The sequence below is a fragment of the Lissotriton vulgaris genome, chromosome 1_1 (assembly GCF_964263255.1).
Source record: "Lissotriton vulgaris chromosome 1_1, aLisVul1.2, whole genome shotgun sequence".
NCBI classification, from domain to species: Eukaryota; Metazoa; Chordata; class Amphibia; order Caudata; family Salamandridae; genus Lissotriton; species Lissotriton vulgaris.
Window position 1 is genome coordinate 721,633,472 of NC_141685.1, and position 23,080 is coordinate 721,656,551.

The following is a 23,080-nucleotide window of genomic DNA, read 5'->3' on the forward strand; positions in this document are numbered from 1 at the left end:
TACAGTTAGTTTTACCTTAGGGTGGGGTCTGTGCTTCCTGGTGACACTCATCATGACATGCGCATTTGGGCTCGCACATTAAAAAGTGTGCGTGACTCTGAGGCAGGCATCTCACAGGCCAGAGACATGACTGGGAAAGAGAGGCCAGCAGGTGAGTCTATTTAATTGTGACTGGACACCAGCCACTTAAATTGCATGCAATGCAAATGCAATCCTGTATAGCGTTTATGCCACCCCAAGCCATGCTGGAGACGATGAGACCGGCACAGGCATCCGGTTGAGACAAACAGCGTCATTGTTGTAGCTTGCCGTGTTTTTTGTTATGTTGGCTTTCTAACAGGTCAGCATGGCCCTACCTTCAGAGCATAATAAAAGAACTGCTTGGCAAAGAGGTGATCAGTTATAAAGGGATGTGCGTCACATCAATATATTCAAAGAATGCAAAATGTCACGCATATTAATGAATTGGAAAAAAGCTTTTGTATATGTTTTCATTTATTTTGATGATTTGCATAGCGCTGGCATGACGCCTTTATGTCTCTCTGCAGCCAGGGGCCAAGTGCAGACCCTTACAGTGGTGTTGTTCCACCTTTAATAGCCCCCAGTTCAGCCTCCATACTGATAATGTGTGTGAGGTATGAGAGTTTCAGTGCCCCCCTAGCTCATTTTGCTGGGGGAGGGGTTTTGCGTCACACAATTATCTGCAGCTAGGTCTGTGTGATGAGTATATATAGCACTACCAATAATCACCTGATGCCTCCTAGGTGCTTGGCTTGTGAGGAGCTTAGGTCCTGGGGTATGAGGGAGTGATGAGTGAGTGAGATAGCATCCCTCCTTTTTTAGCAGGTCAGTGTGTGACTAGAGATTTACGATTTACCACCTTAGTTGTTTTTACAACAACTTATCTTGCCCTGTTTCACAGTTTGTGTGCTGATACTTGTAGCCTGCGTTCATAGGAGGACAATCTAAACTACACAAGCAGCTTGTGTTCTTCTTGTCTATTCGATATCGCATTCTGATTGCTGCAGTCCTGCATTTGTAAAAAGAAAATCAAAATAACAGTGTGCATTGTTTTATATCATGCCTGTACATTGAATATTGCATTCTGGTACTTGGAGTCCTGCATTTGTAAAATGAAAATAACATGTACAGTGTGTTTTATGCTATAATTGACATAGGATGCCTTTTGATATTTGTAGTCCTTCATTTGTAAAAGGAAAACCAACAGAACATGTACTCAGTGTGTACTATATAATACATGTAGGAGGAAAATTGCATTCTGGTTCTTGTACTCCTGCATTTATAAAATTGAAATCAAAGCAACATGCACAGTTTGTATTTTTGTAGCATATCTGTGCTTGATAGATTTCACTCTGGTACTTACAGAACCAGAATGAAACTCAAAATTACATGAATTTTTTATATCATACCTTCTCATGGGATATTGCTTTATGGAACTTGAATTCCTGCGTTTATAAAATGAAAATCAAAACTAGATGTACAGTGAGCATTGTTCTATATAGGACTTCTGCAAGGCAGAGTGCATTCTGGTACTTGCCGTCCTGTATTTATTTTTGTATTGGAGTTCTGTTATGGTATTTTAAAGCGAAGCAATTATAATGAGAATTCAAACCACAGATGACGCTTGTATTGTGTCCTCCCACATCTGTGTGTGGAAAGCTGTATTCCTTCCTATGTTTAGCACAGACAGGGTGCTGGCCATGATTGACTTGTATATACTCTGTGCAGATTAGGTGCTGGGGGTCATGTGTGTCTCAGTGGTTTAACATACCAGGCACCCTGCATGCTACATGCCCCATGATGAAGAGAAGGAAGCATTGGGTTTGTGTGCACACACTGCCAGGCCAGCACACCTTGTGACCGAAGATGCTTGGAGTGGGTGCTGCAAGAGGTATACTCACATGTTAAGGGGTTCTCACACATGCAAGGGCAGTCTGTTGTGTGTACCACCATGGGATGATAGCTGGTTCAGGGGCACACCGCTGCTGGAGGGGGATGGGAAAGAAAGTTGGTGGCACCAGGAAAAGCCACTTGGTAACTGGCATCATGTCAGCAGTACCCTCTGGACCCAAATATGTGGGCATACACACATACAGAGACTAGGTGTAGTGAGTGGTAGCTAATGAGGAGGCCAAAACACTGTGTCAAAAACATTTGTTATCTTCATTTTTCTCACCATTTTAATGTGAGACTGTAAAATGACTCCTGACCAGCGTGTGATGCTTTCACCCCAAAGTAACCTTTTAGACTCAGCACTTTGCATGAAAATCTAGACCCAGGCCCATAACTGGAAAAACAAAACTACATGTCCCAGAATGCAAGGTAATGTCTGGGAATTAAGAGTAGCGCCTGTTGTCATGGCATGTGGCCTTCTGGCAGCACTGCACCCCTGCAGCGACCACAAGCACCCAGCCCAGGAGAGACCATGGGACAAAGATGACATCTTTATTAGTCTCTGGCTCAAGGGCATTGTGATGGAATCATCCATCATACCTATGAACTGGCTCAGTTGTACATGGATGACATGATCTATTATTGGAATTGTCTCATTCGTTGCAGACATGGTGATGTCATCAGTGCGGTTTAGGAGAGAAAATGTGTTGAAAAATGCTTTGTTTTGGCCTTTCTATCGCCAAACATTGGTTGGGGGACAACCCCCTCCAAACTCCCCCTAGTAGTGGTAGCTCACTGTGCTTGCTCGCTACACACCATGTGGGGGCTGGTCTCACTTTTAATTTGTTCTCTCTGATTCACTACTTGTCTATTTTTGGTGCTCTTTGAAAAAATGTCTATGGGTACACAAGACTGGGTGGGCAACCTGATGTTCTTTAGGTCATCATCTACTATTTACTGTGCTTTGAAAGTTGATACAATTGAAAATGTAATAGAAAATGTGCTGTGAAATTCACCATTTTGGTCTGTCTTTTTCCAAAATTTTCTTGGGGGGATAAGCCCCACAAAGCCTCCTAGTAGGGGTCTAGGTCGCTCGCTGCGCTCACTTGCTACGTGCCGGACAGGAGCTGGTCTGGGAAAATTTGCCAGGGCTGCTTTTAGTTCCCAGCCCGGCCCTGAAACCCAGCTCCTTACGTCACTGCATCCTCTATTCCTGGCATCTCCATACTGCCGCTGAGCTGCAACCAGCAGGTAGACTACCCACTGCCTTAAACACACATATGCGTGGTTAAGGCATATATATGATTAAGGCAAGCATGGTAGCGCTTGCGTAGTTGGAACTGTAGCTTTGCCTACTGTATTCTGACTGTTTCCCTCATTCAGGTGCATTTGTGCAGCTGTTTTCATGCAAATTAACTTTCTGAAGCACACACATTTAACTTAGAATGTTTTCGAGTTCGCGCTTGAGCTATAGTAAACACAGCTCTGAAACAGTGAGCAGTGATTGCATCTCTCTGTTGATGAGCTTTTGTGTTTGAACACAGGACCCAAGCTATAAAACTCAGAGTTAACTGGACACAATTTAGAAAGTGCAATTGCTTAAAATAAGGTGAACAGCTGTGATATTACTGCGAGGTATTTCCGACCTTTTTTGCCAGCAAAACATACACTAACTCAGAGAGATTTCCAGTTAATGTATGTGCCGAAGACACCAAAACAAAGCGCATAGACTTCTTCTGCACTGCTGCAGTGCAGAGAACTGCATCATGATACAGCATCTGAGACATTACCAGTGGCAGCCGCCATGAAAAGAAAGTGGAAGAGAGGGTGAGCGAGAGAAGGTGGGGGGGGTGGTGAGGGACAGGGAAGACTCAGGGAAAATAATAACTTTAAAAAAACATACCTTTCCTTTTCCTACACCTGGATCTGATAATGTTTTGGTGAGTCGAGAGACAAAATATCGAAATAAAAATATCGATTTACAATAATATCGATGTTTTAATATCGATGGTATAGAATATCGAGGTGCAATAATATCCATAGACAGAATATCGATATTAAGGTATGTATGTTACTAATATCGAAATTTTGTTTAGTGTTATGTATTTTATGATGTTTTTATATGTTTTTTAAATTTTTCCATATTACATGGAAAATATATACAGGCTAAGAACGGAAAATGGTTTGCAGTTTTTGTAGACCTTACCGCGGCCTTTGACAGCGTAATCCATGAACAACTATGGCAGATTTTTTCAGATTTAAAGGTAGATCAGACATTAATTTGTTTTCTTAGACAATTGTACGCGGGCTCAACAGCTAAGGTGAGATTCGGCACAAAAGGAGAGTGTACCAAGCTCTTTTACGTAAAAATGGGAGTAAGACAAGGCTGCATCCTAGCCCCCTTCCTTTTCACTTTATATACTAATGATCTGGAAGGGGAACTGGTCGCCAGTGTATGAGACTCACCACAGACTAAAAATAAACAGATAGTTTCACTATTATACGCCGATGACACCGTGTTAATGGCGAGAACCCAACTCGGCTTACAGACAGCACTTGATACTTACCTAAATTTTATGAATAAAAAGGGCCTGAAACTTAATGTGAAAAAAACATTTGTTATGTCCTATGGATGAGGAAAAAGAGACCCTGTCCCTTGTTTGCTGGGAGTGAGAAAATCGTATCTACTAAAATATTCTCATACCTAGGGATTGTCTTAGAGGAGTCAGGATCCTGGGGACCAGCGATAAACAATAGGACACTGCTGTTCAGAAGAGCAACAGCAGCACTAATGCTATTCGCTAAAAAGATGGGCAAAAGGCCACCGGAAATCCTATTGAAAATGTATAAGGCTAAGTGCATCAGTGTTGCTGTATATGGAGCAGGCGTATGGGGAGTCTGTGATACACCACCTATTCAAAGGGTAGAAAATGCATTTTAAGGTGTATTTTAGCCACTCCTCAAAGCATACCTGTTTTTAACCTTCATTCCGAGCTGGGGGCATGATATGGAGCAGGCGTATGGGGAGTCTGTGATACATCGCCTATTCAAAGGGTAGAAAATGCATTTTTAAGGTGTATTTTAGCCACTCCTCAAAGCATACCTGTTTTTAACCTTCATTCCGAGCTGGGGGCATGACACATAAGTGATTTAATTAGTATGCAACCCTTACTGCTATGGCCAGGGCCGTTTCTACCATTAGGCAACACTAGGCGGTCGCCTAGGGTGGCAAAATGGCTAGGGTGGCAAAAGGGTGAAAAATGTACTTATTAAGCGGTTACTTTCTTTGCACTGAAGCTGCACCTGTGCGTGCACCCGTTCTTAGCGCAGGTCCTCTGCTCACAGGCCCTTGAGCTTGTGTACCCGACTTTTGTACTACATTATGCTTATAGAAACCTGTTCCAATGGTAGGATCACCGTGTAACCCAACGGACTTGGGGTACGGCTTGTTTTGTTGCTGCCTCCGAGGGCCTACTCATACCAGTGTCCTGCCCAGCAGGACACTCCTCTTCACAAATCTGGCCGCAAGCGCACCAGAGGCCCCCGGCGTCCAGCGGCCCTCGGCCTCCCTTTGCACTGGGTACCCAGCAGCTGCTCTCAGTGACGACGCTTCCTGCATCATTTGCTTGGAGCACTTCACAGATCCGGTGACCATAGAGTGCGTACACACCTCTGCCTCGCATGCCACACCCATTATATGAAGTAGAAGGATTTAACCATCTCGTGCCAGAGATGCAGACCTTGGCAAGGCCGCGGATGAGTTTTTGTAAAGGCCACTGTAAAATAAATAAGACAAGTGTGTGTCCGGTGTGCTGGAACCCCAAATCATAAATGTTACACTGGGGGATGTGAAGAGGAAGGCGGCAAAGAATACAAGGTACAGTAAAGTATGTCATCAATTAGTCAACACGTGTTGAAGTAATCAATGCAAGCAAGATAATAGTACATGTACACGGTCTTGGGTTGTGGATTTCTTCCCTATAGACCTAGGTAATGAGGGGCCTTCTGCCACCATGCCCCCGTAGAGCCCTCTGCATACGCCATCCATGTGCCTCAACCCACTAACTGTGCCCTGAAGCTGCCCCTGTGCGCGCGCTCGTGCCTAGGGCTCTCTGTCACCAGGCCCCTGGAGAGCCCTCGTCGTGAAATGCGCCGTTTTACCTCCCAGATGGAGACTTCTGTAAAGCACACATTATTAAACAACAATCCCCGGGAGAAAGATTGTAATGAAAAATATAGCGCTCTCATCAAAGCGACGGATAATTCTGCTTTCTGTGACCCCGACCCTGCTGTGTTGGTGGTGGGGAGTGGGCAGGTAAAGGGACTGCGCGGCACAGAATTTTAAGAGCAGTAAAAACGCTTGTTTCCTTTTACACACAAAGAAAATCAGCACCTCTGTTTGAAGTACTTAAAAATTGCATATTCAGTAATACATGTGAGCCCACACGTGCATCACGTGCAGTGAAGCATAGCAATGATGATGTCATTTTAAAGCCCCTACAAACAAGGACCTGTTGCTTAGAAGTGCACTGGCTCATAGGTTTTTATTTTAATTACCACAGCTACGTGTTACATAAGTTAGCTGCCCAGAATGGCTTATAGTCTGAATAGGCCCTAAATGATCCATTGTTAGTACATTCTAAATACTCAAGCGCCCTAGCAGCAGGTGTTGAACCCACTGGACTATCCTTAGCTGGTGGGTTGTTAGAAGGCTAGAACTATCAAGGTTCTCTTATTTTGTCGTTTTTAACGCATAACAAACAATTTGTAATTTGGCAACTGTTACTTTGTGCTTGAGTCCACACTAATGGAACAATATGCATTATGGAAATGACTTCTAGCCTAAATAAATGGGAGGCGGGGAATCCTTTTATATTTGCCCTCTCAACTAAACAAGCATTTTCAAAGCCAATAGATTTAACCTGCGTGAGATCTATTGGCTTTGCCAGTGTCTTTTAGCCAGGATGTGCAGCAGCGTGGAATGGAGAGGAGGGGCATAGAGTGGTTTGGTGTGGAGTTGGATAGAGTGGAATGACATGGAGTAGAGTGGTGTAGAATGGCGTGGCATAGAGTAAAGTTGAGTGGTATGTGGTAGACTAGAGTGGCGTGGAGTGGGGCAGAATATAGTGAGAGGAGTGGCGTGGCGTAGAGTACAGTGGAGTGTCAATGAGTACAGTGGTGTAGAGTAGGGTGTTGTAGTGTGGTGCAGAGTAAACTAGAGTGGCACTGACGCAAAGTGCAGTGGTGTGGCACAGAGTGCAATGGCCTTAGAAAACACCATTGAAGTTAGAAGAGCGAAATTTAGAAATGAAATAAAATATCATGAACAGTGCTTATTTAAATATTTAATGTTTGATGTGTTTTATTGTTGAATGCAAGTTCTTTTATATCTAATGCATTAATTCTTCTGCCCTGGTACAGTTGGAGAGAGTGATGGTAGTAAAAGGGAGGGGGCGGCATTTTTCAATTCTCACCTAGGGCGGCAAAACACCTAGAAACAGCCCTGGCTATGGCACAGAGTATGGACCACAACAGATCTAATTCTAAACAGGAAAATTATCGGAGACTCGTTGGGCTTAGACCAGGCCACAAAGATCCCTTGGTTGAAGTATATTTGCAACCTAACCAACGATCTGGGGAGACCCGAGTTCTACGATAACCCTGCCTCCCTATTCAATATATCCAGGAGGGATCTAAAAGCTCTTTGCTGGTACCACTTCGAATCCTTAAGACTAGGAGTGGAGATCAACAAGAAAAGGGTAATACAACACCAACTTACCTTGACCTCACCTTTAATTCAACCATACCTTGTCTGGTGCCAAGAGGGTTTTGATAGGTTCATCCTGACCAGATTTAGATTTGATTATTTTTTTCGTTTAATCACATTTCCTAAAACCAATGACTGGTCCTGAATCCTCTGTAAATGCCTGTGTGATGAGCTGTCTGACCAATCTACATTGCACGTGTTATTTTTTTGTAAATTTTATTTGGTGGAAAGGGCTAGATGGATTAAACCTTTTTTAAATCAGGGTACATGGCGTCACTGCCGTCCTGCCCTACTGTTTTTACAACTTCTTAGCGATATGTACTGTTTCTGTATATTAATTGTTTCTTTAAAAAGTACCTTGAGGAGAAGGAAAAGTTTAATAAGTTCTTAAATATTTTTATGGCTTAGCACTGATATGAATTGTCATTTTTGAACTGTATTATCCTGTGAATGAAATGTTGCTTTTCTGATTTTATAAACTTGTGAAATCAAATAAAGCTTTTCTACTACTACTACTGTATGTTTGTTAAACATGTTTTTTAATGTGTGTTTAGAAATTAGTGCTTTTGTTATCATTTTTCGTTGTAGTATCAGAGCGGGTTGTGGGTTTATAGGAGAATAGGGTGGGAAGTAATTTAATGATAATTAATTAATTGATATTTGTTTAATATTTTTGATTAATAAATACTTATTAAATACTTATTAATTAATAACTAATTGATAATTAATTATGAGTAATTAGTTAATTAAATTAATTAGAGTTAATGTAAGAATATTTATTATTTTTTGTTATTGTTAATTAATTATTAATTGGTAATTAATTATTAATTGGTAATTAATATGTGTTAATTAGTTAATTTCTAATTACATCAATTGAATAATATTAATTGTTATCAATTGATTAATTGATATTTATATTAATTTCGTTTTTTTGTATGTGTAGTGTGTTTTCTGTTAAAAGGGGAGTAGTGTGGGAAGTAATTTTTACCCCCATGCTATCCAACGCTTTCCCTACTGTTGCACCCTCTGGAGTGGGAATATTAATTTTTACCCCTACCCTATCCAACGCTTTCCCTACTGTTGCACCCTCTGGAGTGGGAATAGTAATTTTTACCCCTACGCTATCCAATGCTTTCCCTACTGTTGCACCATATGGAGTGGGAATAGTAATTTTTCCCCCTACGCTATTCAACGCTTTCCCTACTGTTGCACCCTCTGGAGTGGGAATAGTAATTTTTACCCCTATGCTATCCAACGCTTTCCCTACTGTTGCACCCTCTGGAGTGGGAATAGTAATTTTTACCCCTACGCTATCCAACGCTTTCCCTACTGTTGCACCCTTTGGAGTGGGAATAGTAATTTTTACCCCTACGCTATCCAACGCTTTCCCTACTGTTGCACCCTCTGGAGTGGAGATCACTAATTTTTACCCCTACGCTATCCAACGCTTTCCCTACTGTTGCACCCTCTGGAGTGGGAATAGTAATTTTTACCCCTATGCTATCCAACGCTTTTCCTACTGTGTCACCCTCTGGAATGGGAATAGTAATTTTTACCCCTACGCTATTCAACGCTTTCCCTACTGTTGCACCCTTTGGAGTGGGAATAGTAATTTTTAACCCTACGCTATCCAACGCTTTCCCTACTGTTGCACCCTCTGGAGTGGGAATAGTCATTTTTACCCCTACGCTATCCAACGCTTTCCCTACTGTTGCACCCTTTGGAGTGGGAATGGTAATTTTTACCCCTACGCTATCCAACTCTTTTCCTACTGTTGCAATATGTGGAGTAAGTATATATATTAATTTATATGTAGAGTTTTTAATTTATTTTAAATGTATATGTATTAGTTATTATTTTTTAAATATGTTTTAATATTTATATTTATAATTCGTTAAATTATATGTATTTTTAAATTATTTTCACATTAAAAAACGATATTTTTAACTTCGATTTTTTTGTAGTACGATATTTTTTTGCAATATTTTTATACTTGACTTTATGTAGATAGAACTCCGATATTTTTGATGTCAATATTTTTGTGGTGATATTTGTGTTTGTCTATATTCTGTCTGTCGATATTATGTCATAGATTCGTCTTGTTGCTCTCTTCAGCAGTCTCTGGGAAAGCTTTCTCCCTACCCAATCTAGACACTGCTGTCGTGCTATGAGAGCAGCGTCAGGATTGGTCTGAGCAGCCTGGTCTGTTGCTCAAACAGTTCCTGGGAGCCTGCGGCTTTTCTCCAACCCTGCTGTGACCACAGCTGGGTTGGAGAAATAGAAATCTGCATGTCTGTTTGGCCGTACAAAGATGGGCAGCCAAACTTACATGCGCACTACTAAGTGTACACCACTCCTGCCCTACACACATGCCTAAACCAGCCACAGAAAAAAAAATTATGTTGTTTAACTATGATTTTATTTTTCTGTCTCTGTCTCTGGCAAGTGGGACGATGCTCCTCCACTATTACGGGAGAGCCACCCCTTGCTGCTACTTGTGTGTTCAAATTCTGGTTAAGTGGATACGGTTTGATGAACGAGCCTTGCAGAGACAAGGTCTACACTACAGCCAAGGGACTCTTGTGCAGTTCCAACACTGCTAAAGACAAGGAACTTTTTTCTGACTTCAAAAACAAAAGTTAGTTTGTTTAACTTCCACTTTCGATGTTGATTTGACATGTTTGAGTGACATTTGTATGATAAGGAATTTGTTTCATTTTAGAGGAAGGCAGCGAGTGTGGTCCGGTGCCATTCGTTCACAATGGAGATATTACTGACTTCCCACAGCTCTCCTATCCTTCAGGATCCACGGTGGAATATAAGTGTCAAAGTTACTATAGGATAAGTGGAAACAACAAAGTCAACTGCATGCATGGAGCTTGGTCTGCGCCACCAGAATGTCTAGGTATTTACAAGAATTATTCCTATGTCCACAATTTTGGGAAACGTATCATGTACAACTTGAGTCACAACCAAGAGAAACCATGATTTGAGTAAATTGAAAAATAATTCAATTGCTTGAAATTAAGTGCTTAGCCTATTTTAGGCCAAAATTGCCGAAATATTTGTTTGAAAAATGTAGTTTCCAGAAAATAAATGATCGTTCATTCGCATTGTTGGCTGAAAATGTTTCAAAGAGCAAAGCTTCTTTATAAGTATATTGGTGTGATGACAATTTTCAGTCGTTGCACAGTGTATGTTTCTAAAGAATGTGAATTTAATCTGGGCCTAGAATTATAGAAGTTTAAATAGTTGGTGCCATTTGTCCATAAGTTTAAGAAATCACAACCCATCAGGATTACTTTAATTTTTGTAGGGAAGTATGGAAGTACTTTAGTAGCTAGTGGTAAAGATCCCATAGCAACATTTATAATATGGGATCATATGAAAGTTATCAAAAAGCTCACTGGACTTTCAACCATGCCATAATCCTCCGTAGCATCAGATAATCCTTTTGTAAATCCCTGGTCCACAGAGTTCCAACTATGGTGTCAATCCATTTCCTATCTTTGTATTGAAGTCACCCTTATTGATTAGGGAAAATGATTCCTTTCCTGCTGGACTAAATACAAGTCAGATAACTTTACCAAATACAGAAGAGGGCCCATACCAAAATGGTGGCTTTACTGTTTAATTAGAGAACCTGAGATCCATTAAAAACAACAGCAAAGCCAAAAATTGGAGGGATCATTAGACAGGCATCTAATCAGAGAAGAAACAAACAACAAAAATCTATAAGAAGACCACCAGGTGGCATAAAACTGGAACTCTAGATGTAGCGGTGCATTAGCTACTTGGTGCACCATAATGTGAAAATTGCGATCAAAAGTTACCCACGCTAGACCATGAAACTGTGAAGCAAATCCTGCAAAGTTCCATGACAGAATACATATATTTTTTTCAATCCACCATTATTTCTTTTTGCACTAAACTTCTTATCCCCTAAATCACAGTAACCATTCTCATGAAGGATGTGATCAAAGTTTCCCTGCATCAATCAAACATTTAGATTCATCAGTGAAAGAGGCTCAAACCTGCTCCATAAGAGAATAACCGTCTTATTACAGGAATGTTTGATCTTATTCGGAGCTGGGGGAGGGAGGGGACAACATTCCGAGACATGGTATATTCTGGAGGAAATGTTGTGTTTAACTTGCATGCTAAAAGTTACCTCTGACCGAGGCACCACTCTACAGTGAGAGATAACTTCCACTTCCCCAGAACACATTCTGGCAACCTGCGTGGGGCATTGTCCTTTAAAAAAACACAGCTTAGGGTTAAATACCTATGCTATTTGAGCAATTTAGAGGAAATGTGTTCTGTGAATCCAGCAGGATATGACGTGTTATGATAATTCATTTGCCTGCTAGACATTTCCAGTAGCAGCCAGTCCAAGGGACCTGTAAGGCCATCAGTACGTCAACATGAGACAGCTCATGTATTCTTTGTGACCCAGTACACAGTCATAGTGCACCGGAAGAAGAGGGATATTGAGAAGAAAATCTAAAAGAGATCAGAGCTAGGGGTGCGGGGGGGGGGTTAAGGCCTTTATTAGGTCCAATATTTCTTCTTTGAAGAAACAGCTTGTTATTTTGGGACAGGGGCCCAGAATGCTTCTCAGCACCACTTACATATAATTGCAGTTGGTGACAAGGAGAGTAGGCCAGAGACCATTAAAATTAATAATAGGCTTAAGGACAAAAGGAAGAAAATTGCTTCATCACAATATATGTAAGAACAACTTTCAGACTTTCAGTGCAAGTTATCCAAGTGAGGATGAAGTAATTGTGTGATGGAACAATAGTGAGCAGAAGTCTAATATGACTCAACATCATTAAATTGAGAGAGACAGGCATAACCATAAGGAAGATGATGCTCAGAGATTATAATTCTGGTATATTGGGAAGTGCGGAATGTGGTCATCGGGTTGCAAATTGCAGACACTCATGGACTTTAGGGATAACCCAACCCAGATTCATGAGAAGCATCTGCTGAAAAGAAAGGGACCCAAAAGGAAGTGAGCTGGTTGAGGTAAATGCGGGAATGTGGTTAGCACAAGGAGGCATTAGAAAGGGATCAGCAGTATAAGTCTCTGTAGCACAACTGAAAATGAGTGTTTGAGATAAGAATTGGAAATAATGTCTGGGGAGTTTGAGAAATAGGAGAAGAAAGGGGTGGGAGGAAGCATGCCACAACAGAGAAAATTATGAGCATTGTCCAGCAAAGCAAACACAAGGAGATGATGGACGGAGCGCTAAAACTTTTCAGACACTCACCCAGGTCAAAGATCTGGGTTGAATCCATCATCATTCTGTAGCTCACTTTGCCACCTCAGGTCAGCAAGTCCAGGAAGGAGAAATGAAGCAGTATAGACAAGGCAATAGACTCCATTTTAATAGTAGTAGTATTAGTAGTAGTAGTGGTCTAGAAATATGAAGATTTTCAAGTAGATGAATGGACACTGAAGGATTCACCACTAGTAACCTGTGAGTAGCCAATGTTGCATTCAAAAGGTGATCCATAAAGCTGATGACTAGTCCATGGTTCTAAATACTCAGTGTGTAGATCGACATAACCTCTGAGGGGATTGCAATACGCATACATGACAAATGGATGAGTACTCTGTGTCCACAAGCTTTCATGCAAGACCTGTGGAGTACCCTAGAGGACCCAAGAAAGAGCATCACAGCAGCGTGCCAGTGAGTGAGACGGAACACCAGGAAGAAGAAAAAGAGCTTCCCTACCAAAGGCCTTGGATGTCAATTCTCTATAATGCTAGCGGCATTTGTACTGACGTTAATCACCCTTTAATCCCCCATGACATTCCAGGATTGACCTCATTCCCCGCATTAGCCTCCACAAATTTTGACATTTGATGATGGTGAAAAGACAAAGGGCTTATTATGAGTTTGGCAGTTTGGGAGCGGGATTGCCTGCAGCGCCAAACCTATGTATAAACTTCTCACCAGATTAGAAATTTCTCCTGTATGGCAGTCCATGCTGTGCAGGTACTGGTGTGCATGCTCACAGGGGGGCACATGTTGTGCCTGTTTGCATCCACATGACGTGAGGCACCAGGGGGCCCTGTAGGGAACTGCCACACTTTTCATGGCGGTCGCACCACCATGAAAAGTGTGGCGACGTGGAAACTCGTAATATGCTTGGCTGGGCTGCTGAGGCTCTGCCAAGCATATTGCAGCCTCAGGACCACTGCACAACCGCCAGGGAATGGCAGTGGTTGCAGTGGTCCAGGGCAGCCAGACAACCCTAGTAGCAATAAGGTGGACGGGAGACTGCCACCGTGCGACTAGTGCTCCATGGCCTGTCAGACTCATAATAAGGCTCAAAGTGTGAATATTCCAAATGGTAAATGGGCTTGTGGAGCACTGTTTACCTTCATGTCCCAACCAGTGGCTTAATTATTCAGGATGTACAGGATTGCCAAAGAGCAAGCTAGGAGAAGCAACTGCTATCCCCGACCAGCCATATGTTTCAAAATGGAATGCGGTGTAACATTAGGGAGCACATACTCGACCTCAGATTTCACTTCATATTGTCACTGTTGCAGGAAACAATTGAATACCATAGAATATTTTTTTTTATGAGACCCATAAATAACAATCCACATTGTGTGTATTTGACAGAACCGTGCACGCCAGGCACAGAAGAAATGGCCGAAAACAACATAAGATTTCGATGGTCCGAGGAAGTGAAATTGTATCTTGAGCATGATCACACAATTGAATTTATTTGCCAATCAAATGACTACATTCAACATGAAGAATCACCACCATTCAGATTAAAGTGCATCCGAGGAAAAATCCTCTATCCCAGATGTATCAGGAAAGGTGAGTATAATCTGTGACAATTAAAATCACGATTTTTAACTGTAGTTCACTTTACCAATAGAATGTAGTGAAAATGAATGCTTAATTTGCAACATTTCAGTAGATTGTTATTTGTATTCTAATAGTTCAGTTATGTTTAGCTGAGCTTCACCGAAGAATAGAAAAGGAATCATATACTGAACCTAAAATTAAATTCATTTTAAAGTTTATGTAGTACTTGGCTCCTTTGATGCGGTTGTGTACAAATTCCAAGCAAACAAACATTTTTTTTTAAACACATTGCTGCGTCCAGGGCAAACTACAGTAACGTAGATGTCATCCTTGCAGCAAGTGTAGTGGCACCGGGGTCCAGAGGTGTGAAGAACACTCCGCACAACCCAAGTCTACTTCGCCATTTTTCTTTTCTTTTTACTATTATTTTTGGGCCCATTTTCATTGCTCGCATTAGAGCCAACAGCATTTTTGACACGCCACCGGCAAGCTAGTCAGTGGTAGTGCAAGGAGAATCATGTGTATATCATTCAATTCCTCACGTCTTGCCTCGCGTTAAAATAATCAGTCTCTGACTCTAATCGAGTTTTGCTAAATTGTTGAATGGATTAGCCCACTAATGTCTCTGGCTGCGACACTCATTGCTTATTCCTTACTGTTGCGCATTCTAGATGAAAACTAGTGGTTATGGCCACAGATACTAGCGGGTAGCTGGTCAGAATGCAAGTTTATTTTCTGCTGCACGTTGCAGTGGATGGATTGTTCGTAGGTATTATAGACCATGAAAATGACTTTGATTGGGTCCAATCAAAAATATCTGAGGACTGATTTAGACAAAGGTGGTAACGCATATCTCTCTGAAAAGCAGGGCTAATTAATGCAATGGTGGAGTTTTAGTTACAAATATAAAATTAGCAAATTCCCACATTTTGTGTTCCATAACATTTTGAAATTTTGCATGCCACAATGCGTAATGTACACTAAAGTTAGACGGTGGGGGTGGAAAATGTCTCGCTGAGATACATTTTCCGCTCTAACCATTCTGTTGCCAGTACCTCTTTTGACTGTTTACATGCGGCTGCCCTTGTGTGAAAACGTCACGCAGACCGCAAACCACATTCCCACTAATTCTATTGATATAACGCAAGCAATTTTGCGCACCTCCGGTGCTTCTGTGTCTTTTTTCTGTAAGTTACATTTTCAGTCTAGGATTCTCTGCTGGGGGACTAGATGTCCCTATCTAACTAGATAGATGAGAGAGGAAATAGCAAATGCAAGAAAAATAGTTTATGTGGTCTAAAGAAGAGCAATTAAATTAAGTGGCCACTAAAAGTTTATCAGATGATAGAATTGTTCAAAAATTATTTTAAGGCTTTAATTACAAGTTACATAGTACCTGGGTGATTTAACTTTACCAGTATCAAGATGTAACATCTTCCATGTACTGTGCACTTCCAAGTAAAACCCCATTAAATGGGGAATTACAGTGTGGGGCTCATTTTGCTGGCTGTAAAGCCACATAGGTGTCACCATTCCATGTTGTTTTGCACATTCAGTTGCCTCCAGCTCTGAGCAGGTAGTAAATGTATGCAGGGGGCTGTGCTTGCATTGAGGGACAGAGGAGGAGATGGAGAAAGTAGGTGAGGAAAGGGGAAATTTGTGTTTCGCTCCATTAGATACAAATAAAAACTGGAATTACACTTGGCAGCTGCAGCCAATGTTTAATACGATTTTTGAGAATGTTTTTGCAGACAGATGAATCATGTTGAGTTCTCTCACACTGTAGAATCGGGCGAGGAACGCCAGCAGTTTGCACTCAGGTGGTGCATAGCTGCCAAGGTTTCAGTTTGCTATGTGTGACATTTTCATAATTTCATTACAATTATTAGTGACGTTATACGAGTATGCGTGACACTGTATCGTGAGCAAAATCAAATAATGAAGAAGAGGGAAACATATAAATATGAGAAATAACACACATTTGAGCAACAAGAAACTCTAAGAAGATCTTAAAACTGCTGCAAATCACCAGCAACGGAAAGGCCCTCAGCAGCTCCCACTCACACACAAATGTAGCATATGGTTAAGTTTGAAGGTATTAGGCATGTTTTAAGAACTCAACCTTATAAGCAATGGCTTTTAACTTTACCTGACTGGGATGTGACCAGCAGGGGTGGCTCTAGGCTCACGACGGCTCTGGGCAGGGAGCCTAGGTAGGGGGCCAAGGAAGGGGAGGTCCGGGTGGGGCGGAGGCCAGTGAAGATTGGGGGGTCAGGGTGTTTGGAAGTGGAACAGAGCCAGAGGCCGCCAAATCCCTGCCAGGGGCCGCCACGTAAATATGTATCCTTCCTCAGAGGATTATTATATTAAGGATATATATTGGCCTGGTGGCCCCTGGTGTTTGGTGGCCCAGTGCTGGTGTACAGCTTGCACATGCCTAAGGCCGCCCCTGTGACCAGCTGCATGGAAAAAGTGTACTTTTAAATTCAACTTCAGACTCAAAATTATGAAGTTGCATGCGTGACTGGAAAATACATGTCTACGCACCAACAGCTGAAAGTATTTCTTCGAACCTCTGCAACCTGTACTGCTGCCCAGCTGTGCTACGGGCACGTTTCTCAGACAGGGCTCGCTTCCTGAAAAGTAATAATTAAATCGCTGTAGTACTCATTATATTAAAAATATCTTCACCACACATTACTAGCCTTTAGTTACTTGTGCTTTGCATGTTACTCTAAGTGGCCCTGTTCCCATGGCAGTGGTGCTTAGTGAAGCGAACTCTCATAGCGACCGCATTGTACTGGTGGCGGTACTTAACAATGCAACACATCTGATTTATTAATATAGTTTTTGAATGCTTTCAGGAGTAAGATCCTGGCACCCTTCAACAGACACACACTGATGGGTAGACCTGCCAAGGCCCAATGGGCTGCGACGTCCAGGCTCCTCTCTCTGAGAAGCAGGTTGTGGTTGTGATCACAGACAAAGTGATGAAAGGGAACTAACTGTCTTTCAATGACCGCAGGCAGCAAGGTTCGAACCTTGCTGCCAAGCCGGTGCTGTGTAATATTTGGTATACCCAAACACCGGGTACTTGCGGGTGTCAAGGCATGGACCACCTCACTGTGCTATCGACCCTCGGCCGCCGGGGGCATCAGAGTTAGGTACAGGTGAGTGGCCGCTCTGTGGCCTTGGGAGATCATAGTTGAACACTTCCCCCAGGTTGAGGCTGAGGGCTCTCTCAGCATTAAAGTACTGTATTACAAGTGGCAAGTGTTTCTTTATTAGGACAAATTTCGCAGCTCAGCTCACTCTGGCACATACTTATCATGCAGGCACCGCGGCCCAGTGGAGTGAAATCGAGTCAGGTGAGGCTAACTGACGCAAACGCACACACAGCCAGCCCAGCCACAGGCTGTATTATTTCAAAAGTCACTGGCACGTTACCGGCAGGGCACAAGCCCTAAAAAAGAGAAGTGGGGGGAAGCTGACGTCACAACAGGAAGTGACGTCACAAAACGTGGCTTGCACCTTCAGACTCATTGCCTCTCCTCGCTCACCCCTTAGATGCGATTGAATCAGAGAAGCCAGCGCATGAGCAGCGTTCCTAATGAGCTCCGATCTCGCCCCAGAGAGGCTAAAGAGTGAATGTGTGGCTCCATTTGCTCCAGTTATCGAGCTCCCGGTAAGATAAGTGGAGGGACACGTCCACCCGTGTGGTACCCCGACTCAAGCCCTGGTTACCGGCCGGTGCGGGCAACACAGGACTCACTGGTCTGCGTCACAGCTGTGCTGACTGACCATGAGTGACTGTCAGCAGGTGAGGTCGATCATGCTGTGCCAGCGTCCTGCCGGTCCAACAACATGGCTGGGCTGTGTTTTCATATAAATTGTTGCCCCTCCTGTTCAGGCAGCAGCGCACTCGACTCAGACAGTCTCAGATGTAAGACTGACTGAGGGATGCCGAGCGGATCAGACAACACAGCTGCAATTCCTCTAGACAAGTCCTCATCCCGCAGCTTCTTGTCACCGACTTCACTTCCTGTTCCAGGAGGATGTGAGGCCGAAATTCCAGGCACAAATAGAATATATGATGGACAGAATGCAGAACAATGTCATACATTCACCCCAGTATGGAGATATGGACCTAAATCCATTGTTTTGTTTCTCACCATGCCATTCCAGTTTGGACCCAGCCATATGCAAATCAGTCTTGACCCTGCGCCCAATGGAAACAGTAAAGTAAAGCAAAATGTTTTCCCTATGGGAGATATTATTTCCTGCTCCTAAACCAGGACTCAAAACGGCAAACTCAGTCCACAACATTCATTCGTCTTGCATTTTGTTGGCTAGGAAAACACTCACCAGAAGGGAACAAAAACAGTCTGTTTATAAAAATATACAATTTATTTTAAATAAAAAACATATGAATTCCTATGTATAGCAGGTTAAAAACATGAAATACACAAATAAAACCACCTAATGTGGGTATGGAGATTTTTTTTTCGAAAAAGACACTGCTATCTGTCTTAGTTATGTCATTTCGGGCCCTCGTTTGACAACAGTGGGGGAATAATATTCCTTTAAACTAGGTTATTTATTGACAACACCGAATATGACGTGATGTAAGTGCGTCGACGTGTTTCGGAAGCTAAGGTTGATAATGGCTTCCTTCTTCAGGACAGTCTCTATATGTTTTCTCCAGAAAATTGTATCACACCAATGCAGTTATGTTGCAAAAAGAAATCTACGTGGTTCGTAGTATTCTTGTAGTGGTCGCCTTCTAATGTTCGCGGACTACCATTGTCCTCAATATATAAGAGAACTTCAATTCCAATTCTGTTTTTTTTTTTGATCAAATATGTTTTATTGAGTTCCACAAAGCAACAACATACAGCAGGAGGAGACAAAAAAAAAGGCAGTGCTGGTAAGACTACAATGCAAGTGCTACAAAATTAGGCATGACCCCGTAAAGTCCAGCCAGTGCATAAACTGTTTGTCCATGTGAAATCGTAGGACAAGAAACAAGCCCAGCGCCCAGTGCAAGAACTCTTTTCTACCCACGCCCCCAGAACTGAGCCCCCCCCACCCGGATCCCCAACCAACTCCCGACCCCCAACAGAACCCTTCCCCCGCCCCGGTGTGTTCCTAAGCAAGTCCGGTGGAGGCCGAGCGAGGGCCAGATTAAACCTTATGTTCCGCTCTAAATGTCTCACCACGGAAGTCTTCCGCCAGCTTCAGGACCCTAAGGTACTTCGGGCATGTGAGCTCCGTGAATTCCTGAGACAGTAAAGAGAGAAGTGGTTGCCAGGTCTCGCGGAAAGCGTCTGAGGCCTGCGTGAGCGAGGCCGGATCCTTTCCACCCCCATGATATACCATAACCTGTGTGGCCACCCTGTATGTGTGAGTTTCCTCGGTGTGCCCCATAGTGATAAGATGTGGTGAGTTGCCGCCCCCATCGCCAGCCCCATCTGCCGTCCCCGCAGTGACTTGAGAGGGAACATGAGTTTATTGGGAAGCCCCAGGATCGCATACGCCGGGAAGCGTGGGATGTCAGTGTCAAAATAAGTGTCAATGTCCCTCAGCACCACCTCCCAGTACTCTTTAACTGCATTGCATTCCCACAATATGTGTAGCATGGTCCCAGTGTGTCCGCACCCCCTCCAGCAAGTGGGGTCTTTGCTTGGGTTTCCCTGGTGTAGGCGCTCGGGGGTCAGGTGCCAGTAGTAGGCGATTTTCACCGCCGCCTCCCTGCTGGCCGTGTTCCTCGCAGTGTGGTGGGCCCTGTAAAATATATCCCGCCATTCTTTATCCGACAGTGTGCGCCCCAACTCCCTCTCCCAGCGTTTCTGGCCTGCAGATCTCTCCTCAGGAGGGGGTGTGGGCAGCAAGAGGTACAGTTCGGTAATGGACCCAGAGTCAGACTTTTTGGTCATGAGCCATCTCTCATACGGGGTCAGCGGGCGGCTGACCAGCGGAGCCACCTCAGGATGTGTCCGCCAGTGGCGGAGTTGGAAATACTGGAAGCGGTGAGGCTTGTCGAGAGCATAGTCAGCCACCACCACGTCCCATGGAAGGAAGCCTTCTGTGTCAAACAAGTAGCCTGCCGAACGGCACTCGGATGGCCGCCATTGGGGAAATGAGCCCGGCGGTAACCCCGGGGGGAAGGCCGGGTTATCCAGCAAAGGTGTCATGGGTGATGGGAAAGTCGTGAGGCCCCTCGGGACAGCGGTGGCATTCCAGACCTGCATAAGGGTCCTGGCGATAGGGGATTTCTTCAGATATGCCGGCCTGTCCGGGCGCTAGGAAAGGGACCTTCCACAGTGACATGCCTGCCATGGCCCTGTCCTGGAACAACCAGTGCTTTTCGGAGGTGGGCCTGGACCACTCCAGCAGATACCGAAGTTGTGCCGCCTGGAAATAACGCCGCAGGTCCGGAACTCCCAGGCCCCCCTCAGCTGTCACCCGCATAGCGAGGTCATGACGAAGTCGGGGTCGCTTGCCCGCCCACACATAGTGGTTCAGGGCGTCCTGAAGTTTCTTGATCATCCCCAATGGGGGGGTGACCGGGAGAGTTTGGAAGAGGTAGAGGATCTTGGGGAGAAGTGTCATTTTAACGGCCGCCACGCGACCCAACCAGGATAGCGGCTTTTGCCTCCACCTAGCGATGTCCCCCTGCACCCGCGAGAGGAGTGTAGCGTAATTAAGGTCAATCGTCTGAGCAGTTGCGGGAGTCAAATCTATCACCAGGTATGGTAAAGCAGTGCTGACCTCTAGCCCACCTATGCGAAGCGAGTGTCTGTTAGCCGGCTTGGTGTTGCGCCCCAGTGGGAGAACCACTGATTTCTGTACATTCATTTTAAAGCCCGACACTGCGGCAAAGGCCTCCATTTCGGACAGGAAGGCAGGCAAGGAAATCGTAGGGTTGTCCACCGCGACCAGGATGTCGTCCGCGTACAGGCTCATCGTCTGTTCCACCCCGCCGAACTTGACACCGGTGATCGTCCTATTGTCACGGACACGTTGAGCAAAGGGCTCGATGTAGAGGGCGAATAAGAGCGGCGAGAGCGGGCAGCCCTGCCGCGTGCCACGCCGGATATCAAACGGCTTCGAGCTAAGCCCATTCACCTTGATTGACGCCCTGGGTGTCGCATAGCATCCCGCTATCCAAGAGCGAAAACGAGGGCCAACCCCAAATTTCGCCAGTGTGTGGTCGAGAAATCGCCAATCCACTCTATCAAACGCCTTCTCGGCGTCCACTGAGAGCAGTACGGCGTCCGAGGCATTGAAGTGGGCTTTGTCTATGACATGTAGTATGCGTTTGGTATTATCTGCACATTGGCGGGTGGGGACAAAGCCGGCCTGGTCAGGTTCAATAATGCCCGGGAGGCACGGGCCGAGGTGCGAAGCCAAGATGCCCGTGAAGAGCTTCAGGTCGATATTGAGCAGTGATATCGGCCTGTATGCTGCACACTTCTTGGGGTCTTTACCCGGCTTCGGCAGGACCACGACATCCGCCTCCAGCAGCTCCGCTGGGATCGAACCCGGGCCCCCAAAAGAGTTAAAGAGCCTCGTGAGAACCAGCGCCAGGAGGTGGCAGAAGGTCTTGTAGAAACCTGCGGAAAAACCGTCGGGCCTGGGGCCTTCAGGGGTTTAAGTTTGGCAATGGCCGACACAACCTCTTCCAGACGGATGGGGCTGTCCAAGGCGCTAGCGTTGGTCTCATTTAGAGCGGTGACGTCCACGGTCTCGAGGTAGGCCTGTCCAGCCTCACCCTCGATGGCCGGGTCTGCGGCGTAGAGTTGGGCATAGAAGGCTCGGAAAGCTTCCGCTATGCTAGTATCGTCCCGGAGTTCCTCGCCGCTATCCCCGTGTATAACGGGAACCCTAGAGCGGACTGTTTTAGCTTTAAGTGTGCTAGCTAGAAGGCGACCCATTTTGTCGCCCCCCACATAATATGTGTGGCGGAGGCGAAGCGCCTAAGCATGAGCGGATTTTGCGGATTGGCAATCCGCGAATTTGCGGATTTGCAAACTCGCAATCCGCAAAATCCGCGAATTCCCGCGAATTTGCGGATTTTTTTTTTTTTTTGTGTTCGCCCGTGTTTCTGCCAGTTCGCGAGGGTTTTTACAATTTCGCAATTTGCGAACTTACCTGTCGGGTCGCAAGTTTTGCGAACTTGTTGTTTCTACGTGTCCAACCTGTTTGGGACACTCTTCTTCATCACTGCCACTCTCTGTCACCACTGCCACTCTCTGACTACTCATGCCACCCTCTGGCCCACCCATGCCACCCTCTGTTTCATCACCACACCCTCTGGTTGTCCAGTGTACATTATTTTTGGCAAAGCAAAGCACACCTTCCCTGCCTCAAGTGACCTGAATTAATTTGGGGCTGATTAATGTGTCACAGAATATTTTTTTAGCTGGCACCTGCTTCCTTAGTGCGCCCTGATTAGTGATCTTTTGCACTTGCTAAGTGCTTTCATTGTTGCAAAATTAGTTACAACACCTGCCCTGCCCCAACTGACAATAATGAATTAGGGGCTGATTAATGGATT

The 23,080-nt window shown here is 44.4% G+C and overlaps 1 protein-coding gene across 7 annotated transcripts in view; it reads left to right on the forward strand.

Moving 5' to 3' along the window:
* Positions 1–23,080, forward strand: part of LOC147747711 (coagulation factor XIII B chain-like) — an 825,373-nt gene that overhangs the window by 403,775 nt on the left and 398,518 nt on the right. For all 7 annotated transcript variants that reach the window (XM_086955018.1, XM_086955010.1, XM_086955043.1 and 4 more), the window contains 2 exons: positions 10,404–10,586; positions 14,326–14,529. In XM_086955018.1, coding sequence (XP_086811144.1) covers positions 10,404–10,586; positions 14,326–14,529 — 387 coding nt within the window. The remainder of the gene's footprint in view (positions 1–10,403; positions 10,587–14,325; positions 14,530–23,080) is intronic.